The 22180-nt window shown below is 53.9% G+C and overlaps 2 protein-coding genes across 2 annotated transcripts in view; both read right to left on the reverse strand.

The window, feature by feature from the left end:
* Positions 1–2568, reverse strand: part of MAPK8IP3 (mitogen-activated protein kinase 8 interacting protein 3) — a 48319-nt gene extending 45751 nt beyond the window's left edge. Inside the window, exons 1-2 of the mRNA XM_077762791.1 lie at positions 2475–2568; positions 160–464 (exon numbers count right to left, since the gene is read on the reverse strand). Of these exons, the coding sequence (XP_077618917.1) occupies positions 160–464; positions 2475–2568 (399 nt within the window). The remainder of the gene's footprint in view (positions 1–159; positions 465–2474) is intronic.
* A 698-nt stretch (positions 2569–3266) lies between these two features.
* On the reverse strand, positions 3267–22001 carry JPT2 (Jupiter microtubule associated homolog 2). The gene is made up of 5 exons (XM_077762659.1): positions 21919–22001; positions 15782–15930; positions 10914–11056; positions 6809–6857; positions 3267–5917 (listed from the first exon to the last, which is right to left on the reverse strand). Exons 1-5 carry the CDS (start codon positions 21960–21962, stop codon positions 5730–5732), a joined length of 573 nt encoding a protein of 190 aa, XP_077618785.1. The 5' UTR covers positions 21963–22001; the 3' UTR covers positions 3267–5729.
* Positions 22002–22180: the final 179 nt, after the last annotated feature.

Genomic DNA, 22180 nt, shown 5'->3' on the forward strand with positions numbered 1-22180 from the left:
TCACTCAGCGGCCGGAAGTCCTGCTTCCCGGAAGTCCCGCCCGAGCCCCGCGCCGCGGCGCCACTGGGGGTCGGGCGCACGTGACGTAAGGTATCCCGCCCCCTGGACGGAAGCTCGGCCCAGCCGGGCAGGAGCTCTTCCCGTCTGGCTTGTCACGGCCNCCTCGGCCTGCTTGCGCAGCGCCTTCTCCCGCTCGTACTGGGTGAGCAGCTGCTCGTTGTCCTCGCGCAGCAGCTCCAGCTCCACCTCGTGCTCCTGGTTCTCGCTGAGCACCGAGTCCAGGTTCTCCAGCACGTTGACCACGAGCGGCATGAGCTCCTTGACCACCTCCTCGTCGTAGCAGTGGATGAGGCGCTCGAACTCGCGGTAGATGGAGCCGGCCAGGCCCGACACCCGCTCCGACATCACGGCCCCGGAGCCGCCGGGCTCCTCCTNCTGGCTCGCCCTCGCCGGCTTCGCGTTAGCTGTGTGTAGTCACCCGCCAGGTCCTTAACTGCAGGGAGTGTCTTCACGTTTGTCCTACTTGGTCCTACATTCTGTCTCGATAGGCTTTTATTTCCTCCACTTCCAGCCACTTGTAGGAAACCTCTTCAGTGAGCTTTTTTTTTTTTTTTTTTTAAATGTAATCACAGTGTCCACAGCCTTTGCTGGTCTCGTGCTGCGGTGCTGGTTTGGTGCACTCTCCTCCTTCCCTTCTGAAACTAGGACCTTTGCGGGAACACTGAAGCCTGAATTTACAGCTGCTCCACAGGGATCTGCATTTGCTTTCACTGGCGTCTGAGGATACCATCAACCCACAACTCACACTTTGAGTTTGAGGGCCACACAGGTAGTAGTAATTCTGATTAACAACAGCCACTAAACGTGTCATAGCTTAACGCGAACAGAAATGCTCTCATCCCTGCTTTTTACCTAATGAAATGTTTCAAGGTCAGTTCATCCTAACTTGATTGATTGCACCAAATCAACGAACCCTCCTGCAGATGATGACGTCCTGAATACTACTGCACAGATTTTCTCCTTGCAACCTAATTTTCTGTGTGGATGCTCACCCACCCCATTAGGAGAGAAATTAAGGTTTCTGTCTCAGATCCAGATTATCTGAGTTTTTTAAAAAAAACATTTATTAACTTTTGAGAGACAGAACATGAGCAGGGGAGGAGCAGAGAGGGAGATACAGAATCTGAAGCAAGTTCCAGGCTCTGAGCTGTCAGCAGAGCCCGACCCGAGGCTCACACCCTCGAACCAGGAGATCATGACCTGAATAGAAATGGGATGCTTAACCGACTAAGCCACCCAGGTGCCCCCAGATTATCAGGGTTTTGATGCTAGCTACCTAAGTGACCCAGTCATCCCAACTTTCCATTTCCAAACTGAGCCTAAAAGTCTTACCAACCTCCTAGGAAAGTTAGGAATGTTAATAAGCTAATCCATCAAAGGGGCTTAGTACATTTCTAGCAATATAGTAAGGATGCAACATAGAATTGTTAGGTTTATTCTCAAAACGAAGAGTCAGGACAAACAGGTATGTGTAATATTTCTTGGTGAGCAAGTTACAAAAAAAGCTTGAGTGTTTTGGGGAATGTTCAAGACTTCTACCTTAGGCCTTCTTTTCAGTAACATGACCCCTTTGAACCCCTGAAGTATCAAATACATAGTAAGGCAGCCCCCACTGAGAGGCAAATTGGCCACCAACGTTATTGGTTTTTATTACTAACATAATCAGGCAGATTTACTTGAAATTGGCTAAAACACAATGAAGTTTTAACAAGACGATGCGCTGAGTGATTCCTGATCTTACTTCAGGGTGCAACTCGTGTACTTCGGAGACCTCAGCTAGACTTCCTGTCAGATTGGTAAGCTACTTGGGGATACAGATTTTGGTTTTCTCAGCACATGGCCCTAAAAGGTACGGTGATTATGTGGGTTTCAAAAGTTCTGCCGTAGCCTGGCTCTGGCACAACGGATGGCGTCCTGGGTTTCCAGGAGCGTTTGTCGTGATGAGCGCTGGATGATATATCGAAGTGTTGAATCACTGTACTGTACACCTGAAACTGATAGCACACTGTAAGTTAACTAACTGGAATTTAACTAAAAACTTTAGAAAGTTATACCTTAATTTGCTAGAATGTCACCTAGGACCCTGTATTGTCCCCCTCAATTCTTCCTACGCTGAATTTTGATGGCACTCGTTATCAAACATACAACAGGAATATTTCACTCGTGATCTTCAAGAATGCTAAGGATTAAGGATATAACAAGAAATGAACTGGATAACACAGGAGGAATATACAGTCTTGAAACATTTGAGAAATAATAGAACAAGTTACGTCCCATCCAGAGCCAGACATTTCTGAAGAAAGCAGTTGGTCGGTTGCTCCCTCACCGTAACACATGTGGAGGAGTTACCTTGGTCCTTCAGACATGGCCACTGCCCAGACCCCGGAGACAAATGGGTTTTGAGTCTCCAGGACCGAGCTGGCCCACGGCTGGAGCCGCCGCTACGTAGACAGTGCGACTACGTAGACAGTGCGACGTTAGGAGCGCCTGGCGCACATCTCGGTACATGCTGACTCAAACACGTTTTCGGATAAACAAACGGAGACAGTGTCACGTGGCGTACATTGGGGTGCTTTCTGCTGTGCTGCCCCGGTGGTGGCTCTGGTGTAGCAAGGAGAAAGGTGTGCCGCCTTCTGGGGGGCAGGGCTGGGGAGGGGGGGCGCCTCCAAGCAGGTGGTCTGAGTGCTTGCATCTCCCTAGATCAGTGGGATGCACGTAGATAGTTTGCTTTCAGGACGTATGAAAGTGGCTAACATATGGGGCGCCTGGGTGGCTCAGTCGGTTAAGCATCCGACTTCGGCTCAGGTCTGATCTGATCTCACAGTTCGTGGGTTCGAGCCCCGCGTTGGGAGCTCACTCAAGAGGCAAGTTCAATGCCATCATTTCTTTAGGAAAACCAATGGTTAGGAGAAAAAAGAATCATTACCTTTAACTTACAGAAACCTAAGAGGAGCAGTGGCATATTCCTGTTCATTATACTCAAAGGTAGGTCTTTGGCTTCCAAATTTAAAAAGTGTAAATCCATAACCTTTGAGGAGATTAACGTGGGCATCCTCTGGCTAAATAAATGGGGCGGGGGGAGGGGGAGACAAAGCCTTTCAGCAACGAACACCTATAAGGGAAGGAGCAGGGTCCAGGCGCTTTGGGGAACGGATGCAGAGGAGCACATGTCAACATGCACACAAAGGAGCGACAAAGACTTCGAGTACATGATTGTGAAGTTTAATTCAACGCGTATACCCAATCCTGCTTTGTAACAAGATGCCCCCATCAAAACTATGTTGTGATGTGAGTACAGACTTCTTGTTTTTGATACAGCTCTAGAAAAAAGTTGGCACCAAATACACATAAAAAAAGTTTTAAGGCTTAATAAAAATACAGACTAATAACTTCTCAATGCAGCTTAGAGGTTGAACACAGGATGCTGAGTTAATGAATCTTCCAAATACAGGCAGTCTTCAGTGTACAGAGCATTTTCCAAACATGAATGGCCACCCTGTTGGCTCCCAGGAGCAGAAAGGCCTCTCCTGCTCCCCCAGCGACCAGACACCAAGCACTCTAATCCGGTTTCTGCGGCCCCAGGGAGGGAGGGGTGGGGGGAGGGAAGTAAGGCAGGGCGTCTGTCCCCACTTCGCAGAGGCTCTTGCTTCAGTTCTGCTGTGCCTCCATTCCCACCTCTCCTCCCCATCTGCACCTGAGACGCCTGCTGGGGACAGAAGCAGAGCTCCTCATCGCTTCCGCCCACTGGGTGGGCAGCGAGGCAGGGGTGAAGCCACAGGGGCCAGCACTACAATATCCGGGTTCCTGGCAACCCATAATTCACGAATCATTTTCTTGAATATTAAAAAGCACAAGACACAATCATAAGTGGCGGTTCATTTGCAACACGAGAACACTGCATTAAGTTAAGCAAGGTAATGTGTTTGGACTTAAACCCTAACCACCACTCATGACAATTTTTTTAATGGGGGGAAAATGCTCTGCATTCCAAACAACTTTCCTGTAAATGGCCACTTGAAGGGCGGAGACAGGAAGTAGTTGAGAGTTGCATGGAATGCGTTTCTTGGCTCCAGAGTGAACAGGGCAGCTGAAAGGGGGAAGCGGTCTTTGGTGGACAAAGCCACGTGCGCCACGTGTAAGGCGGAGCTCGGCCGGCGGCTCCTGCAGGCACTTCGGTGTCTAGGCCACGGTGGGTGCGACTGAACCCAGTGTTGTTGCTTTTCTGCACTGTGACGACGACGCAGGTATTTTTAGCACACGGCATTGGCTTTGTAGGCACTCGTACCGATAGCTACCCCAACCCGAACCCTGTCCCCTGTGAGCTGTTGGTCCAACGTGAGTGAGCATAAGAACCGAGAATGTAGCCCTGAAGGATGAGCGGGAGAAACTTGCGCCCGACAGACTGAGCGACGGGACTCAGGCCAGCCCAGTATCTCAGCTGGCAAGTAGCATAGAATTGGCCAGCTGAGACTTCACTATCAAACTACTTCATCTTCTGGCCCAAGGTCTCCAGGTCTCTTCTGGAAACTGAATGTGGTCAGAGGTTCTGCAAAGCTTTATAAAGAGCAGCAAAGCAAACGTTGCTTCCTCTTTGCTATACCTGAGCAACTGACTTTTTCCTAGAAAGGTGTCACAAAGAGATCAGAGTCAACAGTCACTTACGTAAAGCTGGGATTTTCTAATAGTTCTCTAGATACTATTGAAGATTCAAACCTAAGAACCCCACGGTTCAGGACCACTGCTTCCTCCCACCGCCAACAGGAATAAAGATGCATGAGGGATGTCAGTAGCCCCGCTGTCTGGGTGCACGTGGACAGGCCTAAAGCTGCAGAAGTCAGGGGGCCTTGCCAACAGGAAGAACGGACTTGGGAAGGGGTCTGTCCGCATGGCTGGTGATGGGCGTGGACCTGGAATGGAGGCCGCTAAGGAAAAGAGGGGACGATTCACAGTGAAACCAGCCTGCGCAGGAAAGATCTGGCCAAGCGTCTGGATGGCAGAAATGGAGCACCTCAAAATCCTGCCATAAAGCGGGAGACTGAGAACGACTTTTTGGTTTCTGATGACAGCTGCCGAGCACAAGCAACCGGCTATTGGGAAATGTGCAGGGCCACACGCTGGGGCCGACGGCCAAGTGGCCACCAGGGGATGGGAACTGTCCTGAAGTCAACAGGGTGAGGATCTGGGGCCAGCCGGACAGAGAGCTCCCTCCCCTGTCCCTGCCAGTAGCGTTTTGGCTTATGTCTTGCTCCTCTATCCCACAGGAACACCCATGTTGTTTTTTATTTTCTTGCCAAGACTTTAGATTTAAACTCTGCTACTGTGTTAGTGATTCCCGGACCCCACGCAGAGCAGAGCACCATGCGGCGAGGCCGTGGGTGACCCCACGCCACCAGGCCTCACCGTGGCCCCCGCGCCCCTCGCAGAGTCTGGTCACATCTGCAGTTAAAAGTGAGTCCCCTTTTCTACCCACCAACACAGGTGTCCTGGCAGTCTGGAAGGTGAGGTCCTCCACGGCTCTGGGATGTGGGCCACGGTGCAGTGCCCGAGCTGTGGCTTCAGATACACGACAGACCCTCTCCCCACCCGGCTCCTTTGGACTAAAAGAAACTATAGTGTTTGAAATCCTATCTCTCCGGTGTTTTGTCTGGCTACAGGGGAAGCAGCAGCTCCTAGTAGAAGGAGATACTGGACTTGCCTCCAGGTGGGTTCAAGACTTTGTTGTGAGAACGAGGGCGCGGGCCCAACCTGGGCTCGTGGCTGTCAGCCGTGGGTTCGGGCACCGGCTGCTGAGAGCGGCCCGCGTCTCCAGGGCCGCCCTTCCGCCCTGGCTCTTCTCCCGGCGAGGCGCTCGCTGCGGCTGGGGGACAAAGTCAGCATGCGTTAGAGGCGGCCCAGTAACCAGACAGGCAAGCTCCACATACAGAAAGCCTGGCCCAGACCGGCCGGCAAGAAGTGCGCCCCGTAACGAGCACACGGCCAGGCTCTGGGCTTGTCCTGAGGAGACCTACTCATTAGCAGGGGCCTTCAGAACCAGGGCTTCACACCATCAACTCTTTGATCCATTCCTAAATAAGGTAATGATCTCTGCACGTGGCTCTTTGGACCCCATTCCCCTTTCTTGCACCTCAAGAACAAATAACAAACTTTCTCAACTTGAGCATGAGGAGGAAGAGGGGGATCCAGCAGGGGAACGAGGCTTACGGACACTGTGGCTCAGCCTTCCCGGATGGGGGAGGGGCGGTGACCCACCGCACAGCCATCGGGGAGGGCGAGGCACGGCTCAGAGTCTGGCGCGCTGCCGGCCGGTGGGCAGCTCTCCCCGCCACCCCGCAGGCAGCGCGGCCCCTTCTCACACCCCCCGTGCCCTTCGCTTCTGCTTCGGTGCTGCCCGCGCTACCCTTGGTCACACGTTCGTTAGAGGCTTCAGGTCTCCGCCCGTCACCATAGGAGATCAGCTTCTAGAAGGGGACGGGGGACTCGCGGTCTTAGACCTAGGCTGACCACCAATGACAAGAAGTGAAGAAAGGCCCTTGGTGGCCACTTGGGAAGTTTCCCCCTGAAATAACTGAGCTCCCTTCCCTGGCTTCCTTCAAATACTACATATCCTCCTAGCAACAAACGTGACCTTGCCTGTTTCTGTCAGTGGGCTGAAGGGGCACTGGGCGTTCCCTCTCGTCCCCTGGGGACCCACCAGCAGCTCCCTCAGAGTGAGAGCGCTCGGGGGAAGGGACAGGAAACAGCAGCTCACCTTTAGGGGCCGATTTTGGGTCCTCTCCTTCACACAAGAACACGTGGTCCTGCAACAAGGCAAAACCCGGGTCAGTACGTGATTCGGAAACACTTTACCCACCTTCGCATGCAGGAGGATGATCAGGGCACAGATGGTCTCTTTTAACTTAAAAAAATGCTCTTCTTGTAGGGAATTTTAACCACGGACGGTGACATTAACCCCCACGTAACCCACTGCAGGGACAGTGACGACAGCTCACTCCGTCCGGAGCTCAGCTCACGCTTCCGGCTGCCATCCCTCCATCCCTCGTGGGGTTGTGGGGTTATTTTAAAGCAAATCCCAGATATTTCAGTTACCCACAAACATTCCCACTCAGTGGCTCTTAAAAACAGCATTAAAAAAGCCCCATAACCACAATAACACTTTCACAACTGCAAAACTTAAATGACTCCTTAGACGCCTAACACCGAGTCATGTATTACAACGTCAGCGTAGCCTTTCACAGCTCAACCCGCCGCCACGTGTATCTTTACTCGTTTCCATGGCCGAGTGGCATCCGGTGACATGTGTGCAGCACACACTGAGTATCCACCCATCCACTGCTGGACGCTGGTGGCTTCCACTTGAGGCTGCCGGGAACGATGCTGCTATTAGAACAGCTGTATAAGTTACCTGTTTGAGTTCCTGTTCTCAGAATTTGGGGGTATATATATTCCTAAGAATGAAATTACTGGGTCACATGGTAAATTCCAGGCTAACCACTTCAGAAAATGTCCAACTGCCGTCGTGCAGGTGTGCACCACTTTACACACCCAACAGCAGTGGATGGGGCTCCATATCCTCACCAACATTCGTTATGTTCCAGTTTTGGTGACAACATCCCTTGAATGGACGTGAACTGGTATTTCATTGTGACTCCGATGTGCATTTGCCCCTAACAACTAAGAATGTTGAGTATTTTTTTTTCTTTCAATGTCTTTTGAGAGAGAACACGCGTGTGAGTGCAAGCAGGGAAGGGGCAGAGGGAGGGAGAGAGAATACCAAGCAGACCCTGCGCTTGTATACATTCTAACGTGGGCCCTGATATCACAAACCGTGAGATCATGACCTGAGCCGAAATCGAGCTGCACATCTAACCGAGTGAGCCACCCGACGTCCCTGCTGAGCATCTTTTCATGTGCTTATTTGTGTGTCTTCTTTAGGGGAAATGTCAAGTCCTTGGCCATTTTTGCATCAGATAGTCTTTTTGCTGCTGAGCTTTGGAAGTTCTGTATATATTCCCGAGAGTAAACCGTTAACTGGTAATAGGATTTGCAAACATTCTCTCCCACTCTGTGGGTTGTCTTTTCATTCTCCTAATAGCGTCTTTTGATGCGTTTATGTTTAAAAAAATTTTTTAAATATTTTTAAGTAATCTCTACACCCAACGTGGGGCTTGAACTCATGATGCTGAGATTAAGAGTCACACGTTCTACCAACTGAGCCAGCCAGGCACCCCAGAAATGTTAAATTTTAAGGAAATCCAATGCATTTATTTTAAATGTTGTTGCCTGTGTTTTGGGGTCACGTTTATGAAACCGCTGCCAAAAGCATGCCAGGACCATGAATCAGGTGCCCGGCAGGCTCAGGCCCAGGCACGTGCAGCTCCTGGGGGTTTGTGGTCATGAATTCAAGCCCCACGCCGGGTGCAGACTACTTAAAAATAAAATCTTAACAAAACGAAACACAAAAGACTGTGAAGAAGTGTCCCTATATTTTCTTCTACGAATCTTACTGCTTTAACTCTTAAATTCAGATCTCTGATACATTTTGATTTGATTTATTTTTTTTAATGTTTTATTTATTTCTGAGAGAGAGAGAGAGACGCATTAACAAGGGAGGGTCAGAGAGAGAGGGAAACACAATCTGAAGCAGGCTCCGGGCTCTGAGCTGTCAGCACAGAGCCTGACGCGGGGCTCAAACCCATGAACCGTGAGATCACAACCTGAGCCCAAGTCAGACGCTTAACCGACAGAGCCACGCAGGCGCCCCTGATCCATTTTGATTTTAGTCCATTTCTTTTTTTTTAAATTTTTTAAATGTTTTATTTATTTCTGGAAGAGAGAGAGAGACAGCGTGAGCAGAGGAGGGTCAGAGAGAGAGGGAGTCACAGACTGAAACAGGCTCCAGGCTCTGAGCTGGCAATCAGCACAGAGCCCGATGCGGGGCTCGAACCCACGAACCGCGAGATCATGACCTAAGCGAAAGTCGGACGCTTAACCGACTAAGCCACCCAGGCGCCCCGATTTTAGTCCATTTCTATCTGCGGTGTGAGCTGGCAGTCCACCTCCTCTCTGGCACGTGCACGTCCAGTTGTCCTGGCAGAAGAGACTGCCCTCCCCCCGGTCAAGAGGACCCAGGCGCCCGTGTGCGAGTGCCAACCCACCCCAGACGGGAGGCGCGGTTGCTCCGCTCTGCGTGCTGCGCCATGGTCCCTATATCCCTATGCCAGCACAGCACTGTTTGGACGAATGGAAGTGCGTACCGAGTTTGGAGCCTGGGGAGTGAGAGTCCTGCGGGTTTGTTCTTTGTCAAGCTGTCCAGCTATTCGGCGTCCCTTGAGATTCCTATGAATTTTAGGGTGAGTCTCTCCCTTTTGTTTAAAAAAAAAAAAAAAGTGGGGCGCCTGGGTGGCTTAGTCGGTTAAGCGTCCGACTTCAGCTCAGGTCATGATCTCACAGTTCGTGGGTTCGAACCCCACGTCAGGCTCTGCTGACACCGCAGAGCCTGCAGCCTGCTTCACATTCTGTGTCTCCCTCTCTCTCTCTCAAAAAAAAATAATTAAAAAAAAAAAAAAAAGTAAAACCAAACCAAACAATATGGTTGGGACTTTGATAGGGACTGTATTCTTTTATTTCCTAATGTTTATTTATTTGGAGGGGAGGGCACCGAGAGAGGGGAGTGAGAGAGAATCCCAAGCGGGATGCGCACGGTCAGCAAGGAGCCCGACGTGGGGCTTGAACTCCACAACCATGAGATCATGACGTGAACCGAAATGAAGAGTCGGATGTTGAACTGACTGAGCCCCCCGGGTGCCCCAGGACTGTCACCTTCAATGTCTTCCATCATCAGGATCGCTGACCGGCCTCTAGCGATGGCTGCGCAGCCTTCTAGCTGGCACTTCTCTCATTGAAGCACTGTGGTGTCAATTACCATGAGGTTTGGTCTCATTCAGGCTCGATTTTTTGACAAGAATTCAAAGGTGGTCTGTGGTATTCTACCAAAAGGAAAGGCCCAGGGGCACCTGGTGGCTTAGTCGGTTAAGCGTCTGACTTCGGCTCAGGTCATGATCTCGCGGTTCATGGGTTCGAGCCCTGTGTTGGGCTCTGTGCTGACAGCTCAGAGCCTGGAGCCTGTTTCAGATTCTGTGTCTCCCTCTCTCTCTGACCCTCCCCTGCTCACACTGTCTCTCTCTTTCTCTCTCAGAAAGAAATACAACATTTAAAAAAAAAAAAAGGGGGAAAGGCCTGTCATTTCCGGTGGTCTCATTTTGCAATGCTGGCCACTGGTGCGCATCGCCCAGATCCACAATTCCATCACAAGCGGGCACGATGCTGATATCTGGATTCTGTGATTCCTTCTTCATTCTTGATGAGGACTCCTATACACGGAACCTCCCGCCACAGCAGCCACCCTGAGGTGCGGCTCACATGGAGCGCCGGCAGATGCTGCGTTCCGGCCTCTGGCATTTACCAAGCAACAAATTAGACTTTTACAAGTATGAGGAGGAGCCCCTGAATTCTGACTTGATCTTAGCAACAAGGCCGAGAAGCAAAGAGTCCCTGAATTCTCAATATGGGCTGAAGTGTGATCCAACGCGGCTGCCGTGCTCCTGGTGAGCAGAAGCGACTGCAGGGGAGTGCGGCTGCCCATGGGCGCACAGACCAGCTTCCCCAGGCCACAGTCGTCACGAGGCTGCGTGTCTCCCGTGACTCCAGCGAGAAGGGAAATCCCGAGACACGTGGCCACAGTCAGGAAAACCGACGTCGCGCACCGTGCCTCTTCCCTGTCACACGCCACACCTGTCTCAGGGCCGGTTTGCTTTCCTGACGCCCATGCGTGCCGCCCGAACGTTAACTGGTACCTTGGGTTTGTTTGGATGTGCCGAAGGGGATGTAGCAGCAACCGGGGACCCAAAAATATCACTGGTCTTTCCGCCAGGTGGGTTCAGACGCGGTCGTGTCTGCACGGGCGTGGATTCGTCAAAGATGCCGCTTCCTTTGCCCCCTGTAGAAACAATCACACGGCAGCGAGCACACCCACAACATCTATGTGGTCCCACCCTCTGCGTTCATTCCCTGAGACCTCTCCTCCCAGGGGCACCCCAATGCCAGTCCCTCATTCAGGCTGTGGGGGCAGTGATCGGGGTGATGAGGATCCCCAAAGTCCAAGGTCAAACCTAATCCCTTTACTGGGGGCCCGCTGGGACCTTCGTTTCCGGAAGCTGAACTGGGCTGGCCTCTAGAGGCAAGATAGTAAGATGGCATAAAACACCATTTCTAGGACTTCCTTAACTTTAACTTGTTACCTGTTGAACAATCTTCTTCATTAAACCCATGAAAAGTTCTTTGTGTTAAAAGCAAATAGCTGTAGGGGCGCCTGGGTGGCTCAGTCAGTTAAGCGTCTGACTTCAGCTCAGGTCGTGATCTTACGGTTCATGAGTCTGAGGCCTGCATCGGGCTCTGTGCTGACAGCTCAGAGCCTGGAGCCTGTTTCAGATTCTGTGTCTCCCTCTCTCTCTGACCCTCCCCTATTCACGCGGTCTCTCTCTCTCAGAAATAAATAAAACATTTAAAAAAATATATTAAATAAACCAATAAAAGCAAATAGCTGTTACATTTTTAGGCCAGACAGAAAGGAATTTAACAACAAGTCATTCAAGGCAAACCTGTAATCTGGAAAATAACACGGATCAGTCATTCTTCTGACCTCATTGTGGCTGGCGCTCCCAGTGACAACTGGAGATATCAGCAAATCACAGACACGTGACATCCTGTGGCGCAGGTACGAGACCCGATGAGCCATGATGAAGACATGCATCTAATGCCTAACTTCTCATAAGCTGACGGCTCTAGCCAGACACCAAAGTCAACGCCCAAGAGCCTGCGTGAAGCAGGAACGCTGCCGCACGGAGCCAGCTGGCTGGATCCTCACTCAGCAGATGCCAGCTCCTCTCCGCAGGGAGCTGCTCGGATCGGGGGGGAAGGTGGGCGTCACCGCCACAGCCCTCGTGCACCAGGGACTTACAATCTCACAAGAGGAAAGCAGATGCATTCCGCTAAGTAGCTAGATGACCACATACAAATTACTTGGCCCCTCCGTGCCCGCCAATCCGCAACAGCAGAACGAAAGGACCTTGCTCCCAGCGCTGTGAGCAGAGTCAATGCCTCACTGTAGCTCAGACATCACATGCTTAGAACGATGCCAGGGACACAAGGCTCCGCGAGTGTTCACTGTATTGTCTGCGTACTGGTAACGGGACATCGCCTGATGGACGCACTGCTCAGCGACAAAAGGCACAACACACCATCTGTACGGCCTATCTTCCCTTGTATCTCAATCAACAGAGCAGGTACTCCACGTCCCCCACCCCGCCACAGGGCCGGTGTGCACACAGGACACGGGATGGGCGGGGGCAGGACTCACGACCGCTTATCGTGTCATTTTTCACGGTGCTGAACTTTGCTCACTGTTTCCAAGAAACCACGTGGCAAGCGGTGCCCTGCTTGGCTCCAGTAACGCGCACGGCTGCCACGGAGAAGCGCAAGCGCGCAGAAACGACCCACACACGGCTGGCCCCCTGCGGGCTCCCCCGCCAGAGCGGCCGCTGGGATGCCAGTCTCCCAGGGGGAGCACGTCAGCAGCGCGCAGGGCTGCCCATGCGGGAAGCGGGCGCCCACCCACCTCGCCCTCCCGGGCCCCGCAGGCTGCGCAGCGCTGGGCCGCGGGGGGAGCCCCTGCACAGCCACTTGCCAACTGAGCCTGGAGGAGGCGATTTGTAATGAGGAGACCGACCTAGGGCGGTGGTGAGAGGAGAGGCTTAATGCACGTTGAGGCGGCAGAGCGGGGCCCAGCAGATCAGCCCTCAGTGACCCTCAGGTGCTGCCGGGTCATGGTCAGGAAAAATGTCTCCGCCAGAGAGTGCAGAAAACTATTGCCGAAGGTCATCCCGTCCTGTGCTGTTTCTGGTCACACTGCAAAGGCTTCGTTAAATTGTTTTAAAAATGTGCATTCAGCTTTTTAAAAAAATGGAACATAAAAGTAACTCAATTTGTGGCACCCGAGTGGCTCAGTCGGTTAAGTGTTCAGCTCTGGTCACGATCTGACGGTCGTGAGACTGAGCCCCGCTTTGGGCTCTGCGCTGGGCACGGAGCCCGCTTAGGATTCTCTGTCTCCTGTCTCTCACTGCCCTTCCCCCACTTGCATGCATGCACTAGCTCTCTCAAAAAGAAAAAGTCAATTTGAAATTTTTGGCTAAAGACACTGATCATTAAGAAAAAAACCTTTTGTTTATGGTTTTCTTTTTTTTGAGAGAGCACAAGTGGCAGAGGGGTGGAGAGAGAGGGAGACAGAGGGTCTGAGCGGGCTCGTGCTGACAGCACAGACCCTGACATGAGGCTTGAACCCATGAACTGCTAGATTGGGACCTGAGCTGAAGCTGGATGCTCAACCGACTGAGCCACCCAGGTGCCCCCAGGTTTTTTAAGTTATAAAATATACCTGCAACGTTCCTAAGACGTAATTTTCACAAATAACGAGAAAGCAAACACCCAAGGGACTGCCCCCTGGAGCATACAAAGCGCGACCAGCTCCCAGGACCCCGCGTGCCCTCCCCCCAGCCCAGGTCGCCACACGCCGGAGTTTTCTGGACACCAGGAGCTCTGTGCCGTCTGTGTGTTCTCACTGTGTGCACGTCCCATCTCACACGGTACGCTGTGTCCCCACACTTCGTCAGGAGGGGTCGGCCTGCGTGTCTCTCAACATCTCACCTGGGAGACGAACTCAGCTTTGAAGGAGGAAAAGGCACTCGGTTCACTCACAACCGAGGAAAGCTGAATGCAAGGCGTGCTTTTTCAACAATCGAAGTGCAGAAGACAGACGTGGTGTCGGCAGAGCAGGGGGCCCGTGTGGCACACAGGGTGGCAGACGCCGCGGGCAAGTTTAAACTGATCCCGCAATTCCACTTCTAGACGCTCAGCGCAGCTGCTTTCCCAGGCGGGGGGGGGGTGAGAGCACGAGCCCCAGAGCCCCCAGACGGCGATCCGAGGGCTAGCTCTGCCTCCGTCCGGCTGGGAGGTCCTGGTGCGGCAGCGAGCCTCCCGAGCCTCTGTTTCCCTCCCCGTAACGCCCCCCTGCCCTCCTAGGGGTGTAGACAGCCAACGAGTACACAGAAAGCACCGAGGACAGTCCCTGGAAATGCTCCGCCCTGTTGTTCGCACAGGAGGACGAGCCGCGGGAGGCGCGGGCCAGGCAGCTAGCAGGGCCCACGCGTGAAGGGAACAGTGGGCGCCGGGGACCCTCAGGGACGATCGCGCCAAGTCACAAGCTCCGCCCGGACACGGGGGCAGGAGCTCCAGTCTGCACGCAACCCTGGGGATGCCACATGGGTGGCTTCCAAAGAGCACCCAGCAGGACAGAAAACAGGCACATGAGAAGCAGGAAGCTGGTTCGGGGGGTGAGGTCCGGCGGCCGTCGCCGCATCCTGTGACCACAAGCTACACAGAGGCCCGCACCCTCTCTCTCTCTCGCTCGCTCTCTGGCCAAGAGGCGCCCAGGCGGCCCACTGGGGAATCACAGGAGCCTGAGGGTCTGCAGAGCAGCCCCGCCTTACGTCCCGGGGAACCGCCACCCCAGGGGCAGCCGAGACACGCTGCGAGCCAGCGGCTGGTCGCAGGCACAAGAGGAACAGATGGCGCCCCACGCCCGCTGTCGCTGACACACAGGAAGTGCAGTGCCGACCGCTCCGGCCCACACCTGGAAGCCCGTAAGACGGGAGTGTCCCTGGCTTCTAAGAACCACCTGCTTGTTCGGCCACACCCACAACTGCAACCCCCGCCCCCACCGTCAGAAAGCAACCAGCCACAGAACCAGCTGTTCCTCTTGGGTTCGGTCAGGAGACACACGCAGCAGGGGCGCAGCAGGGCGGGAGCCGGCCTGGCCTTGCTTCCGCTGGGCCTGTCATCTGCCCACAGTCCTGACCCCCGTGTCTGGCGCTCACATCTTTAAGGGTGGAGCAAACCCTGTCGTCCCCGGAGGATACGGTAACCGTCGCTGGGGTCACTCAGCTGCACAGTATGTCAGCCAAAAAGCATTTTTCTACGACTTTCTCGCTGTGACCACTGCCAGGTGGGGCAGGCAGCAAGGAATTATATGGATGAGTCGGCCTTTTCAGAGCTTCCATCCCACTGACAATCTGATTAAAAGTATTCTTCCAGGGGGCACCCGGTGGCTCAGGTCATGATCTCACGGCTCGAGTTCAAGCCCTGCATCAGGCGCTGCACTGACAGTGCGGAGTCTGCTTGGGCTTCTCTCTCTGCCCCTCCCCTACTTTCATACTCTCTATCTCAAAAATAAACATAAAACACCTATTACTTAAATATTCTCCCTAAGAAAAGCGTCTGAAGTATATAACTCGCACATAATTTCTGGAATCACAAGGGGCCCTTTAAACGACTGGGAGAGCCTCCCTTTATATCTCCTTTGTATCCGCAGCGCCTGGACTCAGTCAGCGTCTGTGACAGAGGAAGGGGGATTCAAGGACGACCGGGCCACCTTCAGACAGAAACATAAGTCAGGATAAGACCGTCCTTGCATTCTGGAACTCTGATGGCAAGGGGCAGTCTGTACCAGACAGCACGTGAAAGGGTCAATGCAAAGAAATAAAAACTGTTATCGAAAGAGCAGCACAGAAGAGGCAGAGGCCGAAGGCTTAGCGGCTCACGAAGGCCCTACCTGGGGGATTGGTCCTCTTAGGTAGGTTCTGAGGCTCTTCGGTTGGTCCAAAAATATTAGACGCCATCCTATTGGGCCTGCTTGAAGGAGCAGCTTCTTCGGGACTTCCAAAAAGATTGCTGGCCTCTCCTCCCGGGGGCTTCATGGCCCTGCAAGCAGAGGGAGTGTGAGTCACTGATGGCCCCGCACATCACCGTCCAGGCGCTATGGGGGATACGCCTTCTGACGCCTGAGGAAAACTCAGTCCCTTGGCCCCGGCGTGACGAGTCCACAGCCAGCCACAGAGCAAACTTCCAGCGTGACCCTCGTCCTCCTTGCGTATGCTGATTGTGCCAAAACCCCTCTAGAAACAGTGCACTTGAGAACTATTCTCGTGACCCTCTGATAAGTAAAATTAATGTCCCTAACACAAAGTGGCGACTTCAGTAGAGCTGAATGCAAATCTTAATTAATACACAATAGTATTTAATGCTGCAAACACAATTAGGGCGCCTGGCTGGCCGAGTCGGTGCAGTGTGCAACTCTTGATCTCAGAGTCGTTAATTCAAGCCCCATGTTGGGTGTAGACACTGTAGAGGTTACTTAAAAAATTAAATTAAAAAATTAAAAACACCATCGACACATTCAGTAGCGTTTACTACTGCAGCGCACACTTGCCCAGTCCTTACTGTTTCCATCTACTGCTCCAAGAGCCGCACACCACAACCCTCTAAGGCAGGCATTATTTTCACAGATGGGGCAGCAGAGACAAAGAGAAATCACAAGGAAGGCTGTGGGGGGAGGGGCAGAACCTGAACGCAAGCCTGGGCCGTCTGCGTCTAGCGTGCAGACTACCCCTCACGTCTCTGTTAAAGGCCTCTAGAAAAATTGAGGGTCAGGACCGATCGGTGGCGTCCACACTAGGCAAGTCATCTCCAGTCCTGAAGTCCCGTAAAACCAAATGATCTCCCATCAGAGAGATCAGAGGACATGCCTGCGAGCACCACTGCCCAAGTCACCTCAGCACACAGGCGCCATGCGACCGCTCGGGCACCCCAGCAGCATCCACCCCGAGTCTCGACCGGTGAGAAAATGTCCTGCGTCATTTGAAGGCTTAAAGGAAACATTTATGAAGGGGAGGACTGGGACCTCGAGTTGCTTTTTATCACGGTAACTGAAGAATCAAGAAATTTTCACAAAGCTCCGCCCGGATGGCACCCCCCCCGCCCCCCCGGAGCTTCAAACCGCATCAGCGGAGCAGCCACACAGAGTTCACGTGCATCTTTCGGAACACCTACGAAGGTTTTTAAAATGCATTTTAAAGGTGAGAAGGCAGTGCTGAAACGGACTTTGAAACTGGTGAGCGGCCCAGGTGCCTTCACTAGTCCTGAGCAACAGGCCCATGTTGGCGACACGGGGAAATGGAAGGGAACGCGGAGCGTGATACCACGTGAAAGGCACAAGGCTTTGTGGGCGCTGCCAGGACCCAGGTCACAGAAACTTGACATTTAACATGCTTTTTGCTTCCTTAAAAGAACTAGAAAGGGAGGGGCCCCTGGTTGACTCAGTCAGTTGAGTATCTGACTTTGACTCAGGTCATGATATCGTGGTTCGTGGGTTCAATCCCTGTGTCTGAGCTGTCAGCACAGAGCCCGGAACCTGCTTCAGATTCTTTGTGTCTGCCCCTCCCCCACTCGTACTCTTTTCTCTCTAAAATAAATAAACATTAAAAAAAGAAAGAGCTAGAAAAGGAGCTGACCGTTCACAATAATTTATTTATTTATTTTTAATGTTTTTATTTATTTCTAGGAGAGAGGGAGAGAGACAGCGTGAGCAGGGGAGGGTCAGAGAGAGAGGGAGTCACAGACTGAAACAGGCTCCAGGCTCTGAGCTGGCAGCCAGCACAGAGCCCGACGCGGGGCTCGAACCCATGAACCGCGAGATCATGACCTAAGCGAAAGTCGGACGCTTAACCGACTAAGCCACCCAGGCACCCCTGACCGTTCACAATAATTTAAAGCAAAGGGAGTTCTCAGACTCCCTCTGGCAGTAAGGCGGGACTGGAGAAAGGCCCCCTCTGCTTTACGAGGATAGATGACGTGCCAGCCAAGGCCAGGACAGACACCGCTAGGCCACATGCCACCAGGCCTTCCACACAGGGCCGGTGCTCAGACCCTGGCTGCCAAGGAGGAAGGGGAAGGTGGACGCCTATTCAGCAGTTAGTATTTCCTTACCGATTTGGCGAAGGAAAAAGTTACTTGCATTTGAGAAAAAAGAAATTAAAAAGAAAACCAATAATCAGATTTAAATTAGAACAGTCTTAACAAGGCTGGGCTGTGCACTGACAGGTCAGAGCCTGCTTGGGATTCCGGCTCTCTCCACCTCTCCCTATCTTGCGCCCACCCCTTTGCAAGCGCATTCTCTCAAAATAAATAAACTTTAAAAAAAAAAGTCTTCGGGGCGCCTGGGTGGCTTAGTCGGTTAAGCGTCCGACTTTCGCTTAGGTCATGATCTCACGGTTCGTGGGTTCGAGCCCCGCATCAGGCTCTGTGCTGACTGCCGGCTCAGAGCCTGGAGCCTGTTTCAGTCTGTGACTCCCTCTCTCTCTGACCCGCCCCTGCTCACGCTGTCTCTCTCTCTCTCTCTCTCTCCTAGAAATAAATAAAACATTTTAAAAAAATAAAAAAATAAAAAAAATAAAAATAAAAAAAAGTCTTCAGAAGATCTCAAGTCACCTACTTACTGACCACAGTAAGGCCATCTGACTTGTGCAGCCACTTAGCCGTGGCACAGCCCCGTGTCTACACCCCTGGCTGGCGACGGCAGGCCAGACACAGCCATCTCGCTGGCAAAGTGGCTGGGGGTCTGCAGTCTTCAGACCTGAACTGGATTTATCATCGAGCCTCCTGCTGAGTTTCAATTCCTATTGTATAGACTGTTTTGAAGCATGGCTCTTCTTTCAACTCCCCAGGTCCTGCTCTAATCTGAAGCAGACTATTCCTGAGCCAGGGCTCTTGAGGACCCTCTCCTCTGCCCCGCACCCCTGCTCCGCTCATCCGTGTGGTCTGCATGCCTGTCCCTGGAAGCCTGCACCACACCCAGGGCACAGAGAGATGGGCCAGAGCAAGTCCTGCGGCGGGAGCAGCTGTGTTTGCGGGGAAAGCCAGCGCCATGCGCGGGGGCTCCAGGCTCCGACCAGTGAGGCCACAGCGCGCTGGGTCTTACTGAAACTTAAGACCTCTGTGGAGGAAGCAAGGCCCAAACTGAGTCTGTGGCCTCCGTGCGGGAAGGGTACTCCCAGGGGCAAAGGAGGTAAGCCAGAGTTATTGGAAATGACCAAATACTAATTCCAGGCGGTGGAAATACGTTGCTTATTATGTTACGTTGTATACTTTCCTGAATTTTATTTTATTTGGAAAACAAACGGGGAAAAGGAAGCCGAGAGATGGCTGCGCACACCGGCCAAGCTGCCTGGGACGGTGACGTCCCCATCACAAAGGCATGGGTGGCACCAGGGCTTCCCCGCCTTGAAGCAGCCCTGCAGGCTGCCCAACACGGTCTCCGGTGAGGGGACTGAGAGTGAACGAGGTTATGCTGATGAAAACAGAACGCACAGCAAAGGCTCCATGCGGCCTGCGGCAGGCTCACTATCCGGTGATCGGAAGCACATTCGTTGCAGGGAGGCAGATGGGAATGCTGGTGAGCTCAGAACTCACAAAGCGGGGGCACGATCCGATGACTTTTTTCTGCCGTCGGACCCCTCGATATATTCTAACAAAGTACACAAGAGGAGCTACAGGGCACGTGACAAAGAAAAGCCACAGATAAAGCTCCAGGGGATGATGGTATCCGCAGAGGCAGGCACCTACGTCCCTGCCCCTCCCGCTGAGGGCTCGCATCTGGGTTTCAGAAAAGCTCCTGGGGACCGGTCAGACCTGGAGAGGCAGGCTGTACAAACGCACAGTAGACAGCTTCAATGCACGGCCTCCGACTAATGCTGGCCGAAGCGCGATGCTGGTGCCGCCCCAAATCCCTTTAACACAAGATAAGCCCTCAGCAAGCAAACAGAAGACCAGGGTCTTCAGAGAGGAAATCCTGGCCGGGTGGTCTTGCAGGCACCACTCGGCTCCCTCCCTCCACAGCCAAATAAAATGTGAGCCTTTCAAGGCCCGTCCGACTCACCAATTCCCTTAATGCAGCTGCCAAAACCCAAAGCTTCTGACTGATCCAGCAGCAGCTTCCAAGCACCTTGAATCATGCAGCCAAGAAGACCGCGTTTCCTTTTTCAACAGCCTCAAAGAAAACATTTTTCTCCTTTTCATAATACCCTTTCCAGAGCAAGTACCCCCCAGGAAGCGAGGAGCATGACTTAGAGCAGCAGCTCTGTGGCTGGAATGTCAAGAGGACATCAGCCTCAGGTGTCCACTGGGCATCCGATGCCAGGCCACGTGCGCAACAGGGGACAGACTCAGAGGACACACGTGAGAAAGTGCTAGAAGGGGCTCCCCCATGGTTCCTGAGCACCAGGGCCTGGATGCACGCTGGGCGCTGCGGGATGCACCTCCGGCCCCACCAGTACAGAGTGTGTGACTGGACTGATGACCAATTACCTGCTTGGGTGTAGACCTGATCACTTAACTCCCCCTGGATACACAGGGTTTCAGCAAATCAAAGCAGTTCCTTTACGGAGCATTTACATTGTACTCAACAGCTGTCGCAGGCACATATTCCCTTCTACTTTTAGGTCAAGGCTGGAGCACAGAAGAGGCTCGTGGTAAGGAAAACTCGCGGACATCCACAACCCCACGCAGGTTGGCTGCTCCAGTGCCAAGACAGACCTTCTCCCTAGCTCTGGTGGCTGTAACTTATGTGACTTCCAAACACCCACAAAGTGCTTACAAATTAAAAAGAAAGCTTGCTGCCGTGTGTTCCTGAATGCTGAAGCCCAGTTAGAAACCTAACAATCAGATGTTTGCTTCTATTACTTACAGGAAGCCTGGTTCTCCATCAGCAAGACAGGGAGGACACTGCCTGGCTCCCAAGCTATAGGGTTAGAGGAAGGCAGCGCCTGCCCCACAAGGCCCTGGGATCAGGGGAGGGCAGCGCCTGGCCCCACAAGGCCCTGGGATCAGGGGAGGGCAGTGCCCGGCCCCACAAGGCCCTGGGATCAGGGGAGGGCAGCGCCTGGCCCCACAAGGCCCTGGGATCAGGGGAGGGCAGCGCCTGCCCCACAAGGCCCTGGGATCAGGGGAGGGCAGCGCCTGGAAACACTGGGTCCTGGGATTAGGGGAGGGCATTGCCAGCCCAGGGTCCCAGTATCAAGGGAGGGCAGCGCCTCCCTCCTTTGGGCCCAAGATTAAGGCAGCGCCCAGTTCCACTGGGCTATGGGATTAAGGGAGGACAGCATCTGGCCCCAGAAGGCCCTGGGGTCAGGAAAGGGCAGCACCTGGTTCCATGGGCCAGGGATTCGGGGAGGGCATTGCCTGGCCCCGCAGGACTGTGGGATAAAGAAAGGACAGCACCAGGATCCACAGGGTTTCGGATCAGGGGAGGGCAATGCTATGCTACAGAGAATTCCGAGATTAAGGAAGGGCAGCGCCCGGCCTCCCGCGTTTGTGGGACCAGGAAACGGCAGCAGCCGGCCCCAAGGGTCTGCGGGATTAGGTGAAGGCAGCGCCCCGCCCCAAGAATCCCAGAATTAGGCGAGGGCAGCGCCCGGCCCCACGGGGCTGCGGGACCAGGGGAGGGCAGCGCCCGGCCACACGGGGCTGCGGGATTAAGGGAGCGCAGGGCCCGGCCCCACGGGACTGCGGAATCCCGGAGGGCCCCCAGCACAGTGACCCCCGCCCCTCGGCCCCGTCCACCGCGCACCGGCGCCAGCATGGGGCCCGGGAGGGCAGGTTCCCGCAAGCACTCGCATGGCCCCGGGGCGGCACACCGCTTGGCCAGCGTCCCCGGGCGCGCTGGACACGAAAGGGAAAGCGGGTCCGGGATGAGAAGCGCGAGGCGGCGCGCCTCGGGCCTTCCGCCGAGACCCTGCCGGGCGCGGGGAGCGCGTTCCGCCTGGGCGCCCGCCTCTCGGAAGGGAAGAGGAAGCCACGGCTCTGTGAGGCCACCCGTCACCCGCGCCCCGCCACGTGACCGCGCCCGCCACACACCTGGAGCCAGTCCGGCCGCCCTCGCTCTCCGGGCCCTGAAACATGTCGCCCGCCGCCCGGCACCTCCTCGCCGGCTGTGCTGTAGTTCCCGCCCGGCCCCACGCAACGCGAGGCCCGCCCACCGGCGCCCATTAGATGACGCAAATGCCAGTCATGCCACCACAGCCAATCGCGGCGCCTAGCCCCGCCCCCACCCCGCCGGGACAGGCGCAGGACGAAGCCGGCGCCACGCTCGCAGCCGACTGGTGAGAGCAGGTGCCGC

This window comes from Crocuta crocuta, unplaced genomic scaffold (assembly GCF_008692635.1).
Source record: "Crocuta crocuta isolate KB4526 unplaced genomic scaffold, BGI_CrCroc_1.0 scaffold234, whole genome shotgun sequence".
NCBI classification, from domain to species: Eukaryota; Metazoa; Chordata; class Mammalia; order Carnivora; family Hyaenidae; genus Crocuta; species Crocuta crocuta.